We start from the raw sequence: 19,902 nt of genomic DNA, 5'->3' as shown, positions 1-19,902 counted from the left end.
ACACACACACACACACACACACCTGAAAAGCTCATCTTCATTCTTCATAAATGCAGCTGCTCTCTCTCTCTCTTTCTCTCTCTCTTTCTCTCAAGGTTCTGTTGGAGTGAATAGTGTCAGTGCAAAGTATGCGTTTACTGTGAAATAAGTATTATATAAAAAAAAAAAAAAAACACTGGAACATATTTAAAGAGAACACCTGCAGTAGGCCGGTTGGCCTATGCTGGGCAACTCATTTTAAGTTTGAGTCTGCATGTTAGAGAGAGAGAGAGAGAGAGGTGAGGAGTGACCACTTGTCCCCTGGGAATGACCAGCCCCCCCCCCCTCTCTCTCTCAAGGTTCAGTAGTAGTGAATAATAATGTCAGTGCAAGGTATAACTTAACTATGATATAAGTATTATAAAATAAATAAAACATTGGAATACATTTATAGAGAACAACTACAAGAAGTCCCCTCGAGATGTCAGCATGTGGAACTGTCATTAACTCCCTGTGGGCCAATTAACGTTCACCTTCATACATGTCTACACCCTTCTGCCACAATATTCGCCAAAGATTCCACAATATTTCTCCTCATCTTTACTTTCCAATACAAAGCATACCATTAGTCATGATAATGATTGCACACACACACACACACACACACACACACACACACACACACACACACACACACACGAGAGAGAGAGAGAGAGAGAGAGAGAGAGAGAGAGGGTAGATGGGGGAGGGAGGAGGGAGACAAGAAAGGACGGAAGCAGAGGTTTAGAGAGAGAGAGAGGGGGGGGGGTAGATGGGGGAGGGAGGAGGGAGACAAGAAAGGACGGAAGCAGAGAGAGAGAGAGAGAGAGATGCTAGATGGGGGAGGGAGGAGGGAGAGAAGAAAGGAGGGAAGCAGGGGTTTAGAGAGAGATAGAGAGAGAGAGAGAGGGTAAGTCCGTTGATGAAATGCGAATATGGATAACCCGCTCTGATTGAAGCAAGGGGAAAACTGCAGACAACTCTGTCTTGTCATCTCCCAGGAGCCAGTCAGGAGGTGCTGTGACCTGAGATGCCAACTTACAAATTCCTGATGACCGGCGAATCAAGCTAAAAAAAAAAAAAAATAAAAAAAAAATAAAAGGAATGATATGCTATTAAATCTAAATATACAACGAATAACTGGTCCAATATTTTTTGTTTAATTTTAGTGCCTTGTAACAAAAAAAAAAAAAAAAAAAAAAAAGTTGCATCCAAAAACAGGAACCACAGTTCATATTGACCTGTGAGCATAAGTGGGTCACTTATACCCATTCATTCATTGTGTGTGTGTGTGTGTGTGTGTGTGTGTGTATGCACCTCTTGCCCTCAAGCCTTGTCCCTGGCCAGCCTGTATTCCCACAGGTCGTTAAGTCAAGTGCGTTCGGCCTTTGACAGTGACTTTGGAGTAAAATAGACTATATTCTACCCTCGTCTTTCCTGAGATAGACTATAGCCATTTCCTGCATCACAAATTCATGGATTCATCCTGGATTCATACCTGAGCCAGGCTACACACAAATATCATTAGTATATTAGCTGTATGGAACATTAATGTACCAAAGACAATTACAAGCACCACTCCTGGTTAACTTGAAGAAGGAATGAGAACAGATTAATGGCAGTTCATGTACACAGCATTAAATTATTCATGCTGATGCATCTGCTGCATCAAACACAAACATGGCATAGAGAAGAAAAAGTTCTTAAGAAGTGGAATGACACTCAGTAGAGTGTGTACTTATCCTGTGCTAGGTTGTTCATAAAAAGTGTTACTGATGAGCCCAAGAAGAAATTTATCAGTCTTTATATTTCCCAGGTTGATTTGAAGAATCATTATTATTTATTGAAAGCATGTCTGTGTCAGGTGCTGGTGAGAGATGCCTTCCCCTGGTGTCATTAATATTTGTGGGTGGGTTGACTGCTAAGTTACAGTATATATATGTCCCATGTGCCAAAAGTTAATCACTTCTTCCTTGGGACTGTAGAACTTTCCCTCAAATTATCATCATGAACCTCCCATTGAAGGTGAAGATAGGGGCAGGTGCCATGAGGCACCTAGCCACAGTGCTTAACTCTGCAGCGTAGGCTTTGAGCCTGTGGTGGGTTATTCACCAACTATCCTGGATACAAGGACATTGCATTATCCAGTTTAATACAGTTGCCTCCACTAGGTGTTACTCTATACAGTACTTATTTTATCTCCCATGCTGTAAAGGATGGATGGACACTTGAATCAAGTTACACTAGGTGCTGCACCAGGATTTGAACCTTGGTGTCAGTAGGCTGGCAGGTTTGTAATAATTAGACAGATAGACATACCAGGCAGACAAGGGCTTATGTATGTTGTTGTTATCCCAGGCTTATCTGGTCTACGTAATAACAACATGATGTTAAAAAAACACAGATTCTCCATTTGTTATTTTAACCAAAGCATAACTCTCTCTTCGAGGAATTACATGAACTTCAGAAGCACACTGTATGTTGCTTCAGCATAGGATTCACTGAAATCTTTGTAAAAATAATATGTTGCTTCAGTACAAGATTCACAATCATTGTAAAAATATATTACACTACCTTGCACCATAAGGAATACAAAATTAATTTACAAGTAGTCTTAAAAGCGGCCCCGTGTACCACCCAACACCGCGTTACAGAAACATATACACAGACATGACCACCACAACCATCCAGTATCTTCAACCAAACCATTTTCAATAAAGAATCACCTCCGGTAATACATCTCTCAGACTCTTTGCCAGGGTGACAAAAAGTCCATCATGCCAGACTGCCATGTGGCTGTAATCCATTTCTTTTCCATTACCATCACAAAATGTAAATTAAATTACAGTGGTCACTTGCATTTAGCGATTTAATTAGTCTGGTGAAACCATCGCTAAATGCAGAATCGCTAAATGTGAAGTGTACTTTATGTGGGAAAAATATCACTTAGTCTGCCCTCATCCTCCAAGTCACCCTTTTGACCCCCTATTTCCTACTTTAAGTGCTGAAAGTGAAACAGTCTATTAGCAATACATTATACAGATACAGTACTGTGTGGTTATATATCTACTCACCAGCAAAAAATGCCAAATGCTCAGCACTGAGAGAGAAAAAAAAAGCACCCAAGGTTGCCAGATGCTCAGAACAATGATGACAGTGGCGGTCTGGTGGTGGATGGGCAAGGCATTTCATGAAACACATCGCTAAACGCATAAGACAGTTACTAAATGCGCGGGATTGGTACCTTTTCTAACCTATCACGAAGCGTGAAAATCGCTAACTTGAAACACGCTAAATGCGAGGGACCTCTGTATATACAGTTCACTCTTCTTTCACGTTAATGCCTTCCTTTTACAACACAATACAGTTAGTCACCATGTTTACCTCATTTGCACTGTGCAGACAGCTTTGTCAGCTGAATCTGTACAAAAATTGTCATTTGGAGCACCTGGTTGATGTGCCTAGATCTCTGCAGTTCAGTAAGCCAGGGTCAAAAGCAGCAGCAGCAGCAAAGATGACAGCAGTATAACAATGTCAGTGCTGTGAATGTGGAAGTGAAAGAACCTAACCCTGTCAGTCCAGTGACAAATGCATTTTTAATCTTGTTACCAGTGGGTGATTTTTTTAAATGAAGGACAAACCTCATGTTCTGAAGGGCTAATATAGGCTATATTTATAGCCTCCAAGATGGGAAAAAGTGTCCCCAAAGTCAAATATAATTGTCAGGAGATAGCAGGAATACAATTAAATTGTGAAAGGAGTAAGACTGATTGTTAAATTTATGTTTCTTTGAATTATAAAATTTGACATTCCCAACCAGCTGTGGCTGACCGTGAACGGCAGATTAGACGCATCTGGAAGAATCTGAAGGACACTGAACAGAAGAAATCTTTAATCCAGCGTGCACGGGAGAACAAGAAAGAATACTATAAAAACAAACAGGTTAGTTCATCCTGCTTCCATATGTCCTCTGTGTTCACTGAATCACTGCTTATTACCAGTACACCTTTTTTTTTTTTTTTTTTTTTTTTTTTTTTTTTTTTAATCCTAAGCAATATGTGTGTTATATTTGCTGTATGCCAGTAATTGTCTTGAAAAGTTGAAATGCATTGATTAATAGATACAGGCTTTTGTATTAAACTTCCTGATGTATGATGTATACTTGTATAATGCATAGACATCATTACTAGATGAATGATCTGGCTTTTTTATTTTATGATTTAATATACTTTTCTTTATGATTTCTCCAGTGTCTTACACAGTGTTTTGGTTTTGAGACTAATTTGTGCATTAACTCCATGGTACCTTATTTTTACTTTCATGTTTAGTTTTACTTATTTAGATTAAAGTATAGAAGTTGTCCAGGATTATGTATGCACTGTTTATTGGAACACTGAAGTTGCTTCTATTGCAGTTTATGTTTTGTTTGTTTTCATGCACAGGCTGGCATCAAATTAATCTAATATTTTTTGTTAAGTTCATGTCCATTAATGCCAAGTTGGTGTTGCAAAGTTTTTCTGTTTTTGTTGGACTTCACTGCAGGAGAGATACCAGTTTACCTGCTGCTTCAAGCTGTTATTATTTTGGAATGAGTGTTGTGTGTGACTGAACTTTGCAAGGTATCATTGTTGGCTGCTGTTAACCCTGTCACCCACCTCATCTGTTTGCCTCACATTTGGAGTTGGTCCAGGTCACCACATACATTCAGGTGTTTCATACTTTAGGCTAGGGTTACCCGGCTTTTTCTTTCTCAAAAAGCACGACACCTACTGTAAAGCTGCATTCCCCTCTGTGCATGACCACCACCTCTTCCTACCGATGACTGTACCTGAAATTTATCAGAATAATCTCTGACTTTATGCACATAGTGCATAGGACACCTTTGTCCTTCCCTTGCGAGCATTGACTTCTGTCATGAAGCGAAGTACTAAACCTGACTTTGAGAAAAGTTCTTTGCAGCAAAGACAGTAATCAAAGTATTGCATCAAGTAACTGCATGAAGTGAAGCTTATATTATTTTTGCATGCAGTATTTGAAGCTTGCATGTTGAAGTAGCTAAACCAAAGTTTATGACATAATTTGGGTATTAAAGTATTGTACTGTGCAATTTAACAAAATGGAACAAGAAATTTTATTTATAACATTTAGATATTGATATGAAATTTATTATTCCAGTTTGATTATACCTCATTAACACATTGCTGGATGTAAGAAATTATGATTGATATTAACACCTTTTGTTATACTAACATGGATGATTGGTACTGAGGAAGAAAAGAAAAAATTATCAGGATGCCCTCCGTGCTTAAGTCAGATTAAAACAATGTGTAGTGATCTTTCGTTTTTGTTGTGGCCCCTCATAGTTACGCAGTGGACGAGCCGCCACAACCCCGGGTGGCTGTGCACGCGACCCCCCCGCCCCCTCTTCCCCACTCCCCCTCTCCCCACTATCTGTGGAGAGCTCTAGTACCCCTCAGCCCCCCTTGTCCCCCTCGCCAGGCACACAGGGCCATACCCCACCATTAGTACCCTCCTCCCAGTCAACTCATTCCTCCTCCGATGCTCTTTCCTCTCCCACCACCTCACCTGATGACCCTCTTCTTAGTGCAGCCACCATGAAAGTGGCTGGGGTGCAGACTTCACCCCCTTCCCGGCCTACTCTTGCTTCTCGCTTGTCCCCTGACCTACCCACAAGATCCGAGCTTCCCCTTGCCCCACCTCCATCCTCCCCTCCGGATCCTGACCCCGACCAGCATATTCGAGTTCTGACCCCTCTAGAGATCATGCGAACTCTGCCTGTACTGCACCAGGATGCCTTCCCCAGCCCCACTACCACCACTACCACCTCCGTCACCACTACCACTACCACCACCACTACCACCACCTCTACTACCACTACGGTTAGTATAGATAATGTAGTTAGTGCCCTCAGACCTCTTGCTAGCCACAAACCACAGATTCTGTTGTTTGTTTAGTGTAGTGGTTCCAGCCAACCTTATATTGGTTTGTGTGGAATGTTAGACTCCATCATCATCATCATCACCACTAGGCAAGTTGTAGTTCCCACAGCTCTTGTTTTCATCACATTCCGTTTTATCACACTCATCGCAGTCCCCATTTATTTCATAATACAGAGTGCTAGTAAAGGATGAATGTGGTGATTTTTGGAACTCACACTAACTGGTTCAAGAGAGTGCATGTTTGTAGCTTGAAATACTTTGGTGATAGAAACTCCGTGTACAAACAACTAGATAAGGAGTTTATTACAAGCTCACAGTAAAACAGTCTACCCGTGTCGGCTGTCTGCTAAGAACTGATGCAATAACGCCGTCTTCAGGCGTGGGAGAGCATGCTGATCTAGCAAATTTAGTGGGGGCATGTATGCATTGGGGGGGAACATATATACATCGGGGGTAGACATATTGTGGAGGGGGTACATGTTCTATACACTGTTTAGTTGAATGAGACAGTTTACTTCATTTTGGATCTGGTTCTCTGGTCATCTGTGCTCCATGATGATTGTAATTTTTGCACCTTTTTGATATACTGGTATTTTGTGTCCATCCTTTATATTTATTTCTTTGTTTGTTTTATCCAGATGATTACTCATGGAATTGATGATGCTAATTTTGTGCAGGCTTACTGCACAGTGAAGTGCTTTGAGCTGAAGTTGTTAATAAAATGGTTATAACTTTGTATCGAGAACCATCACACCCCTACAAGACCCCAGCACAGACATAATGAGTGGCATCTACCCCTGACCATACCCTGTGTACCAGTAAGCTGGCCAGTCAGATTGCATGGAGAGTAGTTTATGACCTCTTATTGGACCACCTCAGTGTTATCATACCCCACACAGACAGAACAAACCCAGCCAGAAACTGGATATCATATCCCACACAGACAGAACAAACTCAGCCAGAAACTGGATAAGCTTTACAGATTACAAGAAAACAAAATGGGCACAACTGCTTTTAACCCGTGGCGTCCCGTTGATGTTCTTTAACGTCCACACGTTTTGTCACTCCCAGTCCCGTCGACGTACATAAACGCGAATCAATTGCAAGGTCCCTAATTTGCACAATTTTCAATTTTCGCGAGTGATTTTTGGTACGTATACACATGACACCTTCCTCTACAAGATGCCAGGCAGGGACAATGCCTTACCCAGCATGACCTCCCCCCCCCCTGCACGCCATTGTCTCGGCAATTCACCTGTTATCAGTGACCTGGCTAGTAAAGCCATGTCATGCCACGGTATGAAATTCAGGGCCAGAGTGATTCCCCAATCAATGACAATGTGGAGGACAAACTTTACATAGCATTAGAGGAAGAAACAGTCAGAAATGGTGATCAGGTAATGGGGCAAAAAAAGGTCAGGTATGATGATGAGTTAGTGAGTGAAACAATGCTTATAATGCCTATATTATTGCTTGAAAACCAATATACTTTCGTACTACATATAAATTCGTACCGAGTAAATAAATAAATACCGTTTATGAGTGGTGTGAAATAGTTATCCTCCCATAGAACTCGTTTTCTTTGGTGCCAGCCTGTTAGAAAATCCAGTAAGGTAAGGAGGTACTCCTACCTGTATCGAGTATTTAAAACCTCAGGTGAGCGATTTCTCTATGAATTTTTGATGTTTCTCACCAAAAGCGGAGGTTTGAGCCAAAAAGAAAAATTTCCAAAAATGGTCGGGATTGGGGGGAGTCAGTGGTGGAAAAGTGGTCGGGATGGGGTGGGTTAATTGAGAATCCTGTTAACAGGAGTGTTTAAGTGCCACCTAGGCCCAAGTGGCATTTTTGTACCACTGTCTTCCCATGGTCTTTATTTTTCCATGGTGAAACATAACCACTTCTGCCACTCCCAAGTTGACTGAAAATTGCATAATTTTAAGGGGTATGCTTTGCCAATTTTAGCCATGCTTTGATGGGAGCTATCATTTGACATTCAGAACTGGCTATATACAGCCAGTCCAGGCAAGGTGACAGCATGCGTCAGGATTTAGTGACAGGAAGATGTGCAGATTGGCCTGGGAGGAAGGTAGAGTCCCGGAGGATTGGAAGTCAGGTATAATTATTCCCTTGTACAAAGGAAAAGGGGAAAAAGAAGTGTGTGGTAATCATAGGGGCATTTGTCTTCTTAGTATAATAGGAAAAGTGTATGGTAGGATACTTATAGACAGAGTTAGAGAAAGAACAGAGAAATTAGTTGGAGAAGAACAGGGAGGCTTTAGGAAGGGAAGAGGTTGTGTAGATCAGATATTCATTCTTAGATCTTTAGTGGAAAAGTTTCTAGAGAAGGGAAAGAAATTGTATGCGGCTTTCATGGATTTGGAGAAAGCATATGACAGGGTGGATAGACAAGGATTGTGGAAAGTGTTAAGAATATATGGAGTAGATGGGAAGTTGTTGAATGCTGTGAAGAGTATGTACGATGGTGCGAAGGCTGCAGTGCGTGTGGATGGTGAACTAAGTGAATTTTTCTCTTTGAAAGTTGGTTTGAAACAAGGATGTGTCATGTCTCCATGGTTGTTCAATCTGTACATGGATGGGGTAATAAAAGAGGTACAAGGTAGGGTAGTGGATGTTGGAGTGGCCCTGGTGAGAGAGGATAGTGTTTGGAAACTCCCTGTACTGTTGTTTGCAGATGATACTGTGTTGTTGAGTGAAGACGAAGGGGAGCTGCAAGGCTTGGTGGATGAGTTTGAGAGAGTGTGTAAGAAACGGAACCTAAAGGTGAATGTAGGGAAGAGTAAAGTGATGGTCTTTGAGAGAGGTGAAGTTAGTGAATGTACAGCAAGGTTAGATGGTGAGGAATTGGAAAATGTGAGTACGTTTAAGTATTTGGGTAGTGTGATGAGTAAGGATGGAGGTTTGGAGTGTGAAGTGCTTGAAAGGGTACAGCAGGGAAGAAAGGTTGCTGGTTCCTTGAAAGCAGTGATAAGAAACAGGGAAGTGAGCATGGAAGTGAAAAAGTTACTACATGACAGTATTGTGATACCAACTCTAACGTACGGAAGTGAAGCTTGGACATTGTTGGAAGGACACAAGTCAAGAGTGAGAGCAGTGGAAATGAGTTATTTAAGAGGAGCCTGTGGAGTCACGTGGAGAGACAGGCTGACGAATGAGGATATAAAGGAGCGTTGTGGTGTGGATGTGGATGTGATAGGAAGCGTTATGAGGAACACACTGAGGTGGTTTGGCCATGTGGAGAGGATGGAGGGCGAAAGACTGACGAAGAGAGTGTATGTGAGTGAGGTGGAGGGGGGAAGAGGGAGGGGGAGGCCGAGGATGAGATGGAGGGATGGGGTGGAGAGGTATATGAGAGAGGGGGGTGTGAGTTGGGAGCAGGGCAGTGAAATGGCGGGGGACAGGGCGACTTGGAGGCGATTTGTTTGTGGCCACCCCAAACAGGATTGAGGCGTCTGGCAATAGATAGATAGATAGATAGATAGATCGAGTGGTTCCTTTTTTTTTTTTTTTTTTTTTTTTTTTAATGCGAGGAAGAAGGAACCAAAGGCCATGAGCCCGCAGTAACAGTTCCCTCCAAGAGAAAAACAAAATACAATATAGAGCCAAATTCAAGATCTGATCATTTTGAGATGCCTGGACACACTGCGTTTGAAAGACTGGAGATCATAGGCAGCAGGAAATACAGACAGAGGGAGACAGTTCCAGAGTTGACCTGTTGCATAAATGAAAGACTGGGAGTAACGGTTAATTCTTGCATTAGAGAGTTGGACAGAAAAAGGATGAGAGTCTGCTGCCAGACGGGTGCTACGCGCCCGTCGTAGAGGTGGAGGAATGCAAGCAGACAGTTCAGAGGAGCAGTGACCATTAAAGTAGCGATAGAAAAGAGATAAAGATGCAACAGTGCGGCGAAGAGACAGAGGTTGAAGGGAGTCAGTAAGAGGAGGAGAGTTAATGAGACGAAAAGCCTTTGACTCCACCCTATTGAGAAGAGCTGTATGAGGGGAGCCTCCCCACACATGAGAGTTGTACTCCACACAGGGGCAGATAAAACCCCTGTATAGAGTCAACAATTGCGCAGGGGTAAAGAAAGAGCGGAGTCGGCTTAGCACACCCAATCTCTTGGAAGCAGATTTTACAAGAGATGTAATATGATCTTTCCAAGATAAGTCCCGAGTAAATGAAACCCCAAGCATGTTCAAGGATGATGTAGGATTAAGCTGAATATTATTAAACATTAGTGGGTATACCTGTGGAAGATTTTGTCGGGTTGAAAGGTGTAAGAAATGAGTCTTAGATGCATTAAAGACAACCATATTATTTTTACCCCAGTCAGAGATACGAGCCAAGTCAGACATTAGGTGTGCCATAGCCTCATCCCTTGTTTGTTGAAGTAACTGTTGAGATGGGCGTTGCGGGAACCGAATGGAAAGGTGAAGGGTGGAGTCATCAGCGTATGAGTGGATAGGGTTAGATGTACAGCTTAGAAGATCATTGATGAATAAAAGGAAGAGAGTTGGTGATAGGACAGAGCCCTGAGGAACACCACTGTTGATAGATCTAGGAGAAGAACGATGGCCGTCTATAACAGCGGCTATAGAACGACCAGAAAGGAAGCTAGCGATGAAGGCACAGATAGAAGGATAGAAACCGTAGGAGGGCAGTTTGGAAATTAAAGATTTATGCCAGACTCGATTGAAAGCCTTTGAGATGTCAAGTGCAATGGCAAAGCTTTCGCCAAAGTCCCGAAAGGAGGATGACCAGGAGTCTGAAAGGTAGGTGAGATGATCGCCAGTGGAGCGTCCCTGACGGAACCCATACTGACGATCGGAAAGAAGGCTGTGATAGGAAAGATGCCTTAAAATTTTTCTATTAAGAATTGACTCGAAAACTTTTGAAAAACAGGACGTTAAAGCAATTGGACGATAGTCGGAGGGTTGGGAGTGGTCACCCTTCTTTGGGACTGGCTGAATGAGAGCAAACTTCCAGCAAGAAGGAAAGGTACAAGTTGACAGACAAAGACGAAAGAGTTTGCCTAGGCAGGGTGTAAGCACAGAAGCACAGTTCTTGAGAACAACAGGAGGGACCCCATCAGGCCCATATGCCTTGTTAGTACTGAGGCCAGTGATGGCAGAAAATACATCAACTGAAGAAATTTTAATGTCAGCCATGAGGAAGTCAGAGGGGGGAAGTGATGGAGGAACAGCACCGGAATCGTCTTAGGTAGAATTGGAGGAGAAAGTCTGTGCGAAGAGATCTGCTTTATCAGTAGAAGAAATAGCTACAGAACCATCAGAGTAGAAAAGAGGAGGGAAGGATGATGAGGTAAAGTTGTTAGAAAGATTTTTGGCAAGATGCCAGAAGGAGTGGGAAGAATTCGAGTTGGAGAGTTGAGAGCATTTAGTATGGATGAAATTATTTTTAGTAGAGCGAAGAACAGACTTAGCACGATTCCGGGCAGAAACGTAAAGATGATGTGATTCAGGGGTGGGTTGGCTCCGGTACCTTTTGTAGGCCCTCTCCTTGTTGCGGACAGCATTAGAACAAGCGTGATTAAACCAAGGCTTTCTTGCATTAGTCAAAGGATATGAGAAAGGAATGTATGCTTGCATGCCCGAGAGAATAACCTCCGTAATGCGCAGGGCACACTCAGATGGCTCACGGCCATGGAAGCAATAATCATTCCAGGGAAAATCAAAGAAGCACTGCCTGAGGGCCTCCCAGTCTGCGGCTCCAAAATGCCACAGACGACGTTTCTCTAGAGGGTCCACAGGCCGTACCGGAGTGATAGGACAGGTTAAGGTAATAAGGTTGTGATCGGAGGAGCCCAACGGAGAGAAAAGATTAACAGAGTAAGCAGAAGGATTAGTTGTGAGGAAGAGGTCAAGTATGTTGGAGCTCTCTCCAAGGCGGTCAGGGATACGGGTAGGGTGCTGTACAAGCTGCTCTAGGTCATTAAGGATAGAAAAGATGTAGGCTTGTTCACCAGGTGGATCCGTGAAAGGAGAGGAGAGCCAAAGGTGGTGGTGAACATTGAAATCTCCAAGAATGGAGATTTCAGAGAAAGGAGAAATGGATAGAATGTGTTCCATCGTAGAAGTAAGATAGTCGAAGAATTTTTGATAGTCAGTAGAATTAGGGGATAAGTAAACAGCACAGATATATTTAGTCAGAGAATGACAGGAAAGCCGAAGCCAGAGTGTGGAGAATTCAGAAGAATCAAGTTCAGGAACACGAGATGATGAGTATAATCTGGTGGTATCTAGAGCTAGGAAAAATCCATCCATCCATCATCTAATCCTACGTTGCCCCATGAGGAGCGTAGGAGCCCGGGGCTAGGAAAGTTGGTCCTGGCATTTAAGATGAGAGTGACCAGCCTCACTCATCCCTGAGTGGCATTATGTGAGCAATAAACCCCAACCAACCCTTGGATATAAACCTTCATCGGCTCAATCCGATTGGAGCACCTTTATTACCCACTAAACCACCAGGAGCCAAAATTTGGTTGTATGGTTACCACCCAGCATAGTAAATGGTTTCCTGTTGTACAGGAAACTATTTGGCTTGTCACTCAATGTAGAGTCACCCACAAGCAGAAGGAAGAGGAAAGAATGAAGGAAAGAAAGACACAAGAGAGAGTGTAAAGTCACCCCCAGGGAGAAGAAAGAGGAAAGAATGAAGGAAAGCAAGACGGAAGAGGATGGATACCAGTAATAATAAACATTAATAAACAATTTTGTGGTAGGTGGGGGCGTTCACCATCCACTCACTCAATGTAGTGCTGCTCTCGGGTGTCTGCCCTTTCCTCTCTTCCATCTGTCCTTCCTTCCATCCTCTTCTGGCTTTCTTTCGTTCATTCATTCCTTGTCCTGCCTACAGATGACTTTACACTCCCTCTTCTGTCTTTCTTTCCTTCTTTCTTTCCTTTTCCTTCTGCCTGTGGGTGACTCAGCTTTGAGTGACAAGCCAAATGGTTTCCTGTACACTAGGAAACCATTTGCTATGCTGGGTGGTAACTATATAGCCATATTTTGGCACCTGGTGGTTTAGTGGGTAATTATTGCATTCCAGTTGGATTGAGCCAATGAAGGTTTATATCCAAAGGGTGGTTGGGGTTGATTGCTCATGTAATGCCACTCAGGGATGAGTGAGGCTGGTCACTCTCATCTTAAATGTCGAGGCCAACTGCCTAGCCCCGGGCTCCTACGCTCCTCATGGGGCAATGTAGGATTGGATGATGGATGGATGGATGAATAAACAATTAAATATTTTGTTTACAAACATGAATTTAACATGAAGTGTTAGGCATACATTAAAATCACAGAAGAAAAGGTATCTGTAATACAGTATTTTATAAATTTTTCCTTTCTTTTAAGGGTATGATGTCATAATCCAATCTATATTTAAGAAGTGCTTCTTCAGGTCATGATAGTTACCCTGTTTGTGGTTTAGACTTTTTTTGTAACTCTCATTACTGGTAACTATGTCATATGCAATCCTGAAGTTGCAATGTAATACTGCATGGTTGTGTTTGCCAAATGGAGGGTGATACACTACATTCACATTGTCATTTTCTTGCCTAATAAGTATAAGGTTTAGTACTGATGGATCATCAAGTTCTCTTTTTCTGGTGTTTTCATTTACATGCTGTGTTAGGAAATACTCCTTGCACAAGATCCAGGGGCTTTTGATCCTAACAGCTTTCGTGGGTTCTCACATCTCGAGTATTCCAGTTTGTATTGAAATCTCCAGTGAATGTAATTCTTTCAGATTTCTCTTCCATTCTATGTAGTAATGTTCTTAAATTTTGAATTGTACTTTCTGCCAGGTCATCATATTCACCTCTTTCCCAAGTGTTTGTTTTGGGTGGCATGTATAAATTTGCCACAATGCATTTCCCTTCAAATGTGCTAATCTCCAATGCAGTCAGTTCTACTTGTGAGGGTATAAGTATTTTTATTTCTTTTACTTGCCGGTTTTTCTTTGTTATGATTAGAATTCCTCCTCCTTTTCTTAAGTTTCTGTCTCTTCTCCATATATTGTATTCCTCTAAGTTTAGGGTATCATTTGATATCTTTGGGGTTTATTTTGTTTCAGTTAGGCAAATAATATGCAGTTCCTTTTCTCTGGTATGATCTTTCATCTCCAGTAATTTAGACACCGTTCCATCTACATTAGAGTACGTCAACTTAATCATCTTGTTTACATACTTGCCATAACTTGAGTCTACTACCTTCCTTCTTTTTATTCCCTGTCGGTTATGTACCACTTTCACACCTGCAGTCCCATTATTTTGTAAAAAAAAAAATATTCCTCTTCTTATCTTTCCTTGTTCTTTGTTTTTGTCTCCTCCCACTTCTCCTTTTGTATTCCCAACTCCTCTTGTGTTAGGCATCTTTTTATCCATACTTTTTAAAATTCCTCTTTTTCCATGGGTTTGTTTGCATTTTTAGTATTTCCTCCACAGTGTTCACACATTGGAAGATTACTCTCAGGGGACTTGTGTGTGCATGCATGCATGCATGCGTGTGTGTGTGTGTGTGTGTGTGTGTGTGTGTGTGTGTGTGTGTGTGTGTGTGTGTGTGTGTGTGTATTTACCTATTTGTATTTACCTATTTGTATAGTTTCACCAATCTAAAACCAAGGTTTGGGTGGAGTCCAGCTGGGGATTTCCCGGCGTACAGTGTTGCCTTGTTTCCTATACTCTGATTGGCTAGTGGCTGACCTGACACCGTTAGAGTTTGTCCGCTCACATCTCGCCACCTGGCCTGACATGACTTCACCCACGTCTGTGTGTGTGTGTGTGTGTGTGTGTGTGTGTGTGTGTTTGTGTGTGTGTGTGTGTGTGTGTAAAGACAAACTAATTTAAGTTATAAATATAATTTAAGTTATATATATAACAGAAAGTGAACAGTGGAGGCACGTGACAGAAGCTTAAATCTCCCTCCAATGGATCAATTCCCAGTATGGGCCTAGATGTTGCCGCTCGTGAGTGTTTTAACTTATTTATTTCTATTAAGAAAATAGCGTATGTTCTACTGATTCCTTCAAATTATATTTTAAACGTAATTGTTACATTACTTACCCAACTTAAAACTACCGTGAAAGTCGGTAAAAGTAACTACATTTTTTTCAGCAACACTGTAAAATATGTATGCCATGTTTCTTTATTGATGTACAAGAGCCATATACATTACAAGTTTACCTTCCTTTCAGATGCTAGAATACTTACGTTTATATTGTATTAGTATGTGTGTACCTTTCTGTGATGCCTGTTACATATATAACAGAATCTGCCCATCGCTCGGTTAGGAAGTATGGCATGGCTGCACCCAGCGCCAGACCCCACCCAAACCTTGGTTTTAGATTGGTGAGACTTTAGTATACAGGAATTGATCAATGCTCGTGTTGTCCTGTCTCCAAATCCACATTTATCAAGTCTACCTTGACACACATGAATGTTTTTCTCATGCACCACCTCTTCGTCTAAGTCGTTCCAAATATTTATGTATTTACCTAATACTGTATACCTAATTGTGATATACACGGAATGTGCTGTGCTAGTGGGCTTCCGTCGCTGTGTCTCAGTAAGTCAAATTTAGCTTTAAACTCGTTTAAGTTTTTAGACTGGATGATCTCTTTGTCCAGGCTATTCCATAAGTCTATACATCTGTAAGGAAAGCTATATTTCTTGATATCCTTCAAGCAGCTTGACTTTTTCAATTTCATTCCGTGTCCTCTTGTTGCTCTCTTATCCCATACAAACAGATCTTCTTTGTCAATTTTATCTACTCCCACCATGGTCCTGAACACTGCAGTCATGTCTCCCCTCTTTCTCCTTTCCTCTAAGGAAGGCAAATCCAGCTTTTCCAGCCTCTCTCTGTATGACAGGTCTGCCAGACTCGGGACCATCTTGGTTGCTGTTCTTTGTATTCTCTCAATCTTGTTTATATCTTTCTTTTTGTGTGGGGACCACATTACCGTTGCATATTCTAACCTGGGGCGGATCATGGCCACTATCAATTTTTTCATCATCTCCTCATCCATATAATGAAATGCTACTCTTATGTTTGTTAAGAATTTATAAGTCTCTCCAACTATCTTGTTAATGTGCTTTTCTGGTGACAAACTATCTTGGACCAGCACTCCCAAATCTTACTCTTCTCTCATTTTTGTGATTAATTCATTACCCAACAAATAATTCAGTGATGGCCTCCTGGTACTTTTACCCATTTCCAATATTTTACATTTCTTTACATTAAATTTCATTTCCCACATCAGGCTCCAATCATGTATCCTATCCAGATCCTCCTGCAGCATTTTACAATCCTCCTCAACCTCCACCTTCCTCAAGATCTTTACATCATCAGCGAACAGACTTGCATAACTGTTCACTCCATCTACCATATCATTTACATAAATCAGGAACATTACTGGCAACAACACCGAGCCTTGAGGGACTCCACTTGTTACTTCCCTCCATCCAGACATCCTATCCTTTATTACTGTCCTAATTTGTCTGTCTCTCAAAAAGTGTGTGTGTGTGTGTGTGTGTGTGTACCTGCATGCATGTATGCCTGAGCAGCTGTGTGTTTGTGTGTGTGCCTGCATGCATGTGTGCATGAGAGAGAGAGAGTGTGTGTGTGTGTGTGTGTGTGTGTGTGTGTAATTCATTGGGTCGGTCAGTATCATGTGATGGTTGTGATCATCAGCATTTTACCCTCCTGGAAGAGAACTTAGAACTCATATAGTCCCATCTAAGGGGAAAGCCTTGACTTTCACACATGCACACACCCATTCCCTTGCTCGAGGGGGACAGTACCCACCCACTTCATCGGTGAACTTTTTTCGCATCCTGAGCAAGGCGCAAACCCGTCTTAGCAGATGCTTGGCGAGAGTGTTACCGCTGGGCCAACGAGCATTTTGTGTGTGTGTGCGTGTGTGTGTGCATGTGTGCGCGCGCTCATGCATGTATGCGTGCATGCATACTCGGTATGTGTGTGTTTGGGGTTCCTAAAATGAAAGCATATAAAGTATCTAGTACCTTTATTATTGTCACTTAATGAGATTTCCCCTAGCTGAATACAGTACTCATATGGTATTTGTCACGTTAAAATTCTTATGTGTATTTCAGCCAGAGAGATTTCTTGGGTTGCTTTCACATTGCGTGGTATTTTACTGTGACTTCATTGTAGTGATGATGATATCTGGCTGTGAAGTAAACAGGTTGGCAGTGCAGAGTCACAGTTCAGTCTGCTTTGGTTGTATGCTCTGTATTGAGGTATTGGCAAAGAGCCTACATGTGATGGCACTGTGCATCCTCAGTGAAGCAGCTATGGCTTCTGCCTGGGAGCCAAGCCACCTCATTTTTCCCTGGACCTCACCATGGAAAGGACCCTGCTCTGACTAGTAAGGCACTGTCTACAAGAGCATATTGGATCGCTGCATGGTGTATGTTCTGTACTGTACATGTAGCATGACACCTCAGAAGCAGTTGCTTACCTGGGATTGACGGGTGTGCTGAACTAGACAGACTAGGGTTAAGCAACAAAAAGCAGCTTAGGTATTGAATGACACAGAGTATCTTGCACATACATTCTGTACATAAGAATAAAATTGACAGTATAGTGTCCAGTGGATACTGTGACAATATAGCATCCATTGGATATAGTGTAGTGACAGTATAGCATCCAGTGGATGCAGTGATATTATAGAATTCATTAATACAATGACATTATAGAACCCAGTAGATGTGTAGATGCATCCTTTTAGTGAGTGAAGAGAGGCTGTGGAAGCTTTTGCAACATTTAAAACTAAGGAAGGATACTGTAAAATTTTATAGTTATTTTCAAGTGTTGAAGGCAATATGTGATGAAATGTTATGATGTTTACATGACAGTTTGCTACTGGAGAACCATGGAAATGACAGCTTGATTCGGAGTAGTAGCCATGTGTATATATGAGAAACTGCTGTGAGGTGTGGAGATGAGCATGAATATGTGCAGTTGACTCTTGTACAACCATTACGGGGATGTGACCAGACTGTACTGAGGGATGCAGTGAGTGTAATACAGCACTGTAATGGCAGATTTACTGGGATTGTAATGTTGTTTAAAGACCATGGTCTGTGCTGGCTTGTATAAGTCTTTTCATCTGATCACAGCTCTCCATTTGATACAGTCTTGAACCATTTCTTTTCTCAAACCTCTGTCATGAAGGTCCCTACACAGGACCCTATCCCAAGTCTTCCTCGGTCAATCTCAGCGCATTCTTCTCTATATATTTATTATTAAGATCCTCGTCAACCAGTCACCAACTCCACGCTTTTCAACATGTTCAGACAGTCATGTCCGACCGGTTCACAACATGTCTCTTATATCACTTATGCCTACTCTATGGTGCACCATGAGGTCTGTTCAGAAAGTATCCTCTCTCTCTCTCTCTCACCAACTAGTTGGAGGCTAGAGGTGGGGTATTGTGTAGTGCAGTGCAGGAACTTCGTGCACATGCCAGCCAGTATGAGTGACTCAGTGACTGTCAGTCAGCCTTTGTCCATGATCATTCACTTTGCGCTTATTGTGTTCCAGCTCTCGACACAATGACTGAAAAAGTCAAACAATGTTACTACATCAAGTTTTGCCAAAAACTAGGTTCTACCTAAGTTCAAACTATCAGGAAGATCCAGCAAATTGTGGAGAATGAAGCCATGAGGGTGATGTAAATAAAGGAGCAGTACAATCTCTTCAAAAATGGCTGAATATCAGTCGAGAGTGATCCACGTCCTGGGAGGCCATCAACCAGCAAGAGTGCTGAAAATACAAAGAAAGTCTGCGATTTGGCCATGGAAAATCGTCAGTTGTCTACCAGAGAAATTCCTAATGAAACTGGAATCAGCGATGGATCAGCGCATAAAATTTTAATGGCTGATTTGGGCATGTTGAGAGTTGCTGTCAAGTTTGTTCCAAAGCTTCTTTCACATGAACTACAAGCTTTGTGGATAAATGTTGCCCAAGACATATTGGAGTGTGTGAATTGCAATCCAGACCTTCTCTAGACTGTTATCACTGGAGATGAGAGTTGGGAGTATGGGTACAACCCAGAAACCAAAGCACATTCATCCCAGTGGAAGCATGCAGGGTTGCCTCGGCCAAAAAAAGCACGACAGGTTCGCAGCAAGGTGAAATGCACCTGCATGTTGACATTTTTTTTTGCGACTACTGTGGTGTTGTGCATCACAAATATGCACCAGAAGGTCAGACCAACAACAGACATTACTACCTTGTTCTTCCATATTACTACCCACATATTTACTAACCATGACCCCTGTTTTATTAGTATTATCTATCTATCTATGTATTGCCAGATGTCTTAATCCTATAGGGGTGTCCACAAACAAATCGCCCCCACATCGCCCTGTCCCCTGCCATTTCACTGCCGTGCTTCCAACTCACAACCCCCCGTCATACCTCTCCACTCCATTCCTCCATCTCATCCTTGGCCTCCCCCTCCCCCTTTTCCTCTCCACCTCACTCATACACTTTCCTCATCAGTCTCTCACTTTCCATCCTCTCCACATGGCCAAACCACCTCAGTGTGTTTCTCCTAATGCTTCCTATCATATCCACATCTACACCACAATGCTCCTTCACATCCTCATTTGTCAGTCTGTCTCTCCATATTAGTATTGACTGAGCCATATGAAAACCTATTGTGAACCATCAGTCAGCTCTGATCCACATCAGTGTGCCATGGATGGCCATGCTGAGGAACCTTGTCATATGAAGATGATCCTAGTGGAGAATAAGATAAATTAGAACAAATGTAAAACTGAACAGCTGTAATACATATCCTGGACATCAGTATACTGTACTTTCATAGTCAGTGTGGAGTACAGTAGTATGTTGCATAG

At 42.1% G+C, this 19,902-nt stretch overlaps 1 protein-coding gene across 1 annotated transcript in view; it reads left to right on the top strand.

Moving 5' to 3' along the window:
* Positions 1-19,902, top strand: part of LOC145412518 (uncharacterized) — a 491,890-nt gene that overhangs the window by 270,877 nt on the left and 201,111 nt on the right. Inside the window, exons 26-27 of the mRNA XM_080282412.1 lie at positions 3,839-3,960; positions 5,382-5,918. Of these exons, the coding sequence (XP_080138538.1) occupies positions 3,839-3,960; positions 5,382-5,918 (659 nt within the window). The remainder of the gene's footprint in view (positions 1-3,838; positions 3,961-5,381; positions 5,919-19,902) is intronic.

Source organism: Coenobita brevimanus, chromosome 93 (genome assembly GCF_032717465.1).
Source record: "Coenobita brevimanus isolate Jiangsu-jjx chromosome 93, ASM3271746v2, whole genome shotgun sequence".
Classification (NCBI taxonomy): Eukaryota; Metazoa; Arthropoda; class Malacostraca; order Decapoda; family Coenobitidae; genus Coenobita; species Coenobita brevimanus.
Note: the sequence above shows the minus strand (reverse complement) of the source record. Positions and strands in the feature narration are given on the sequence as shown.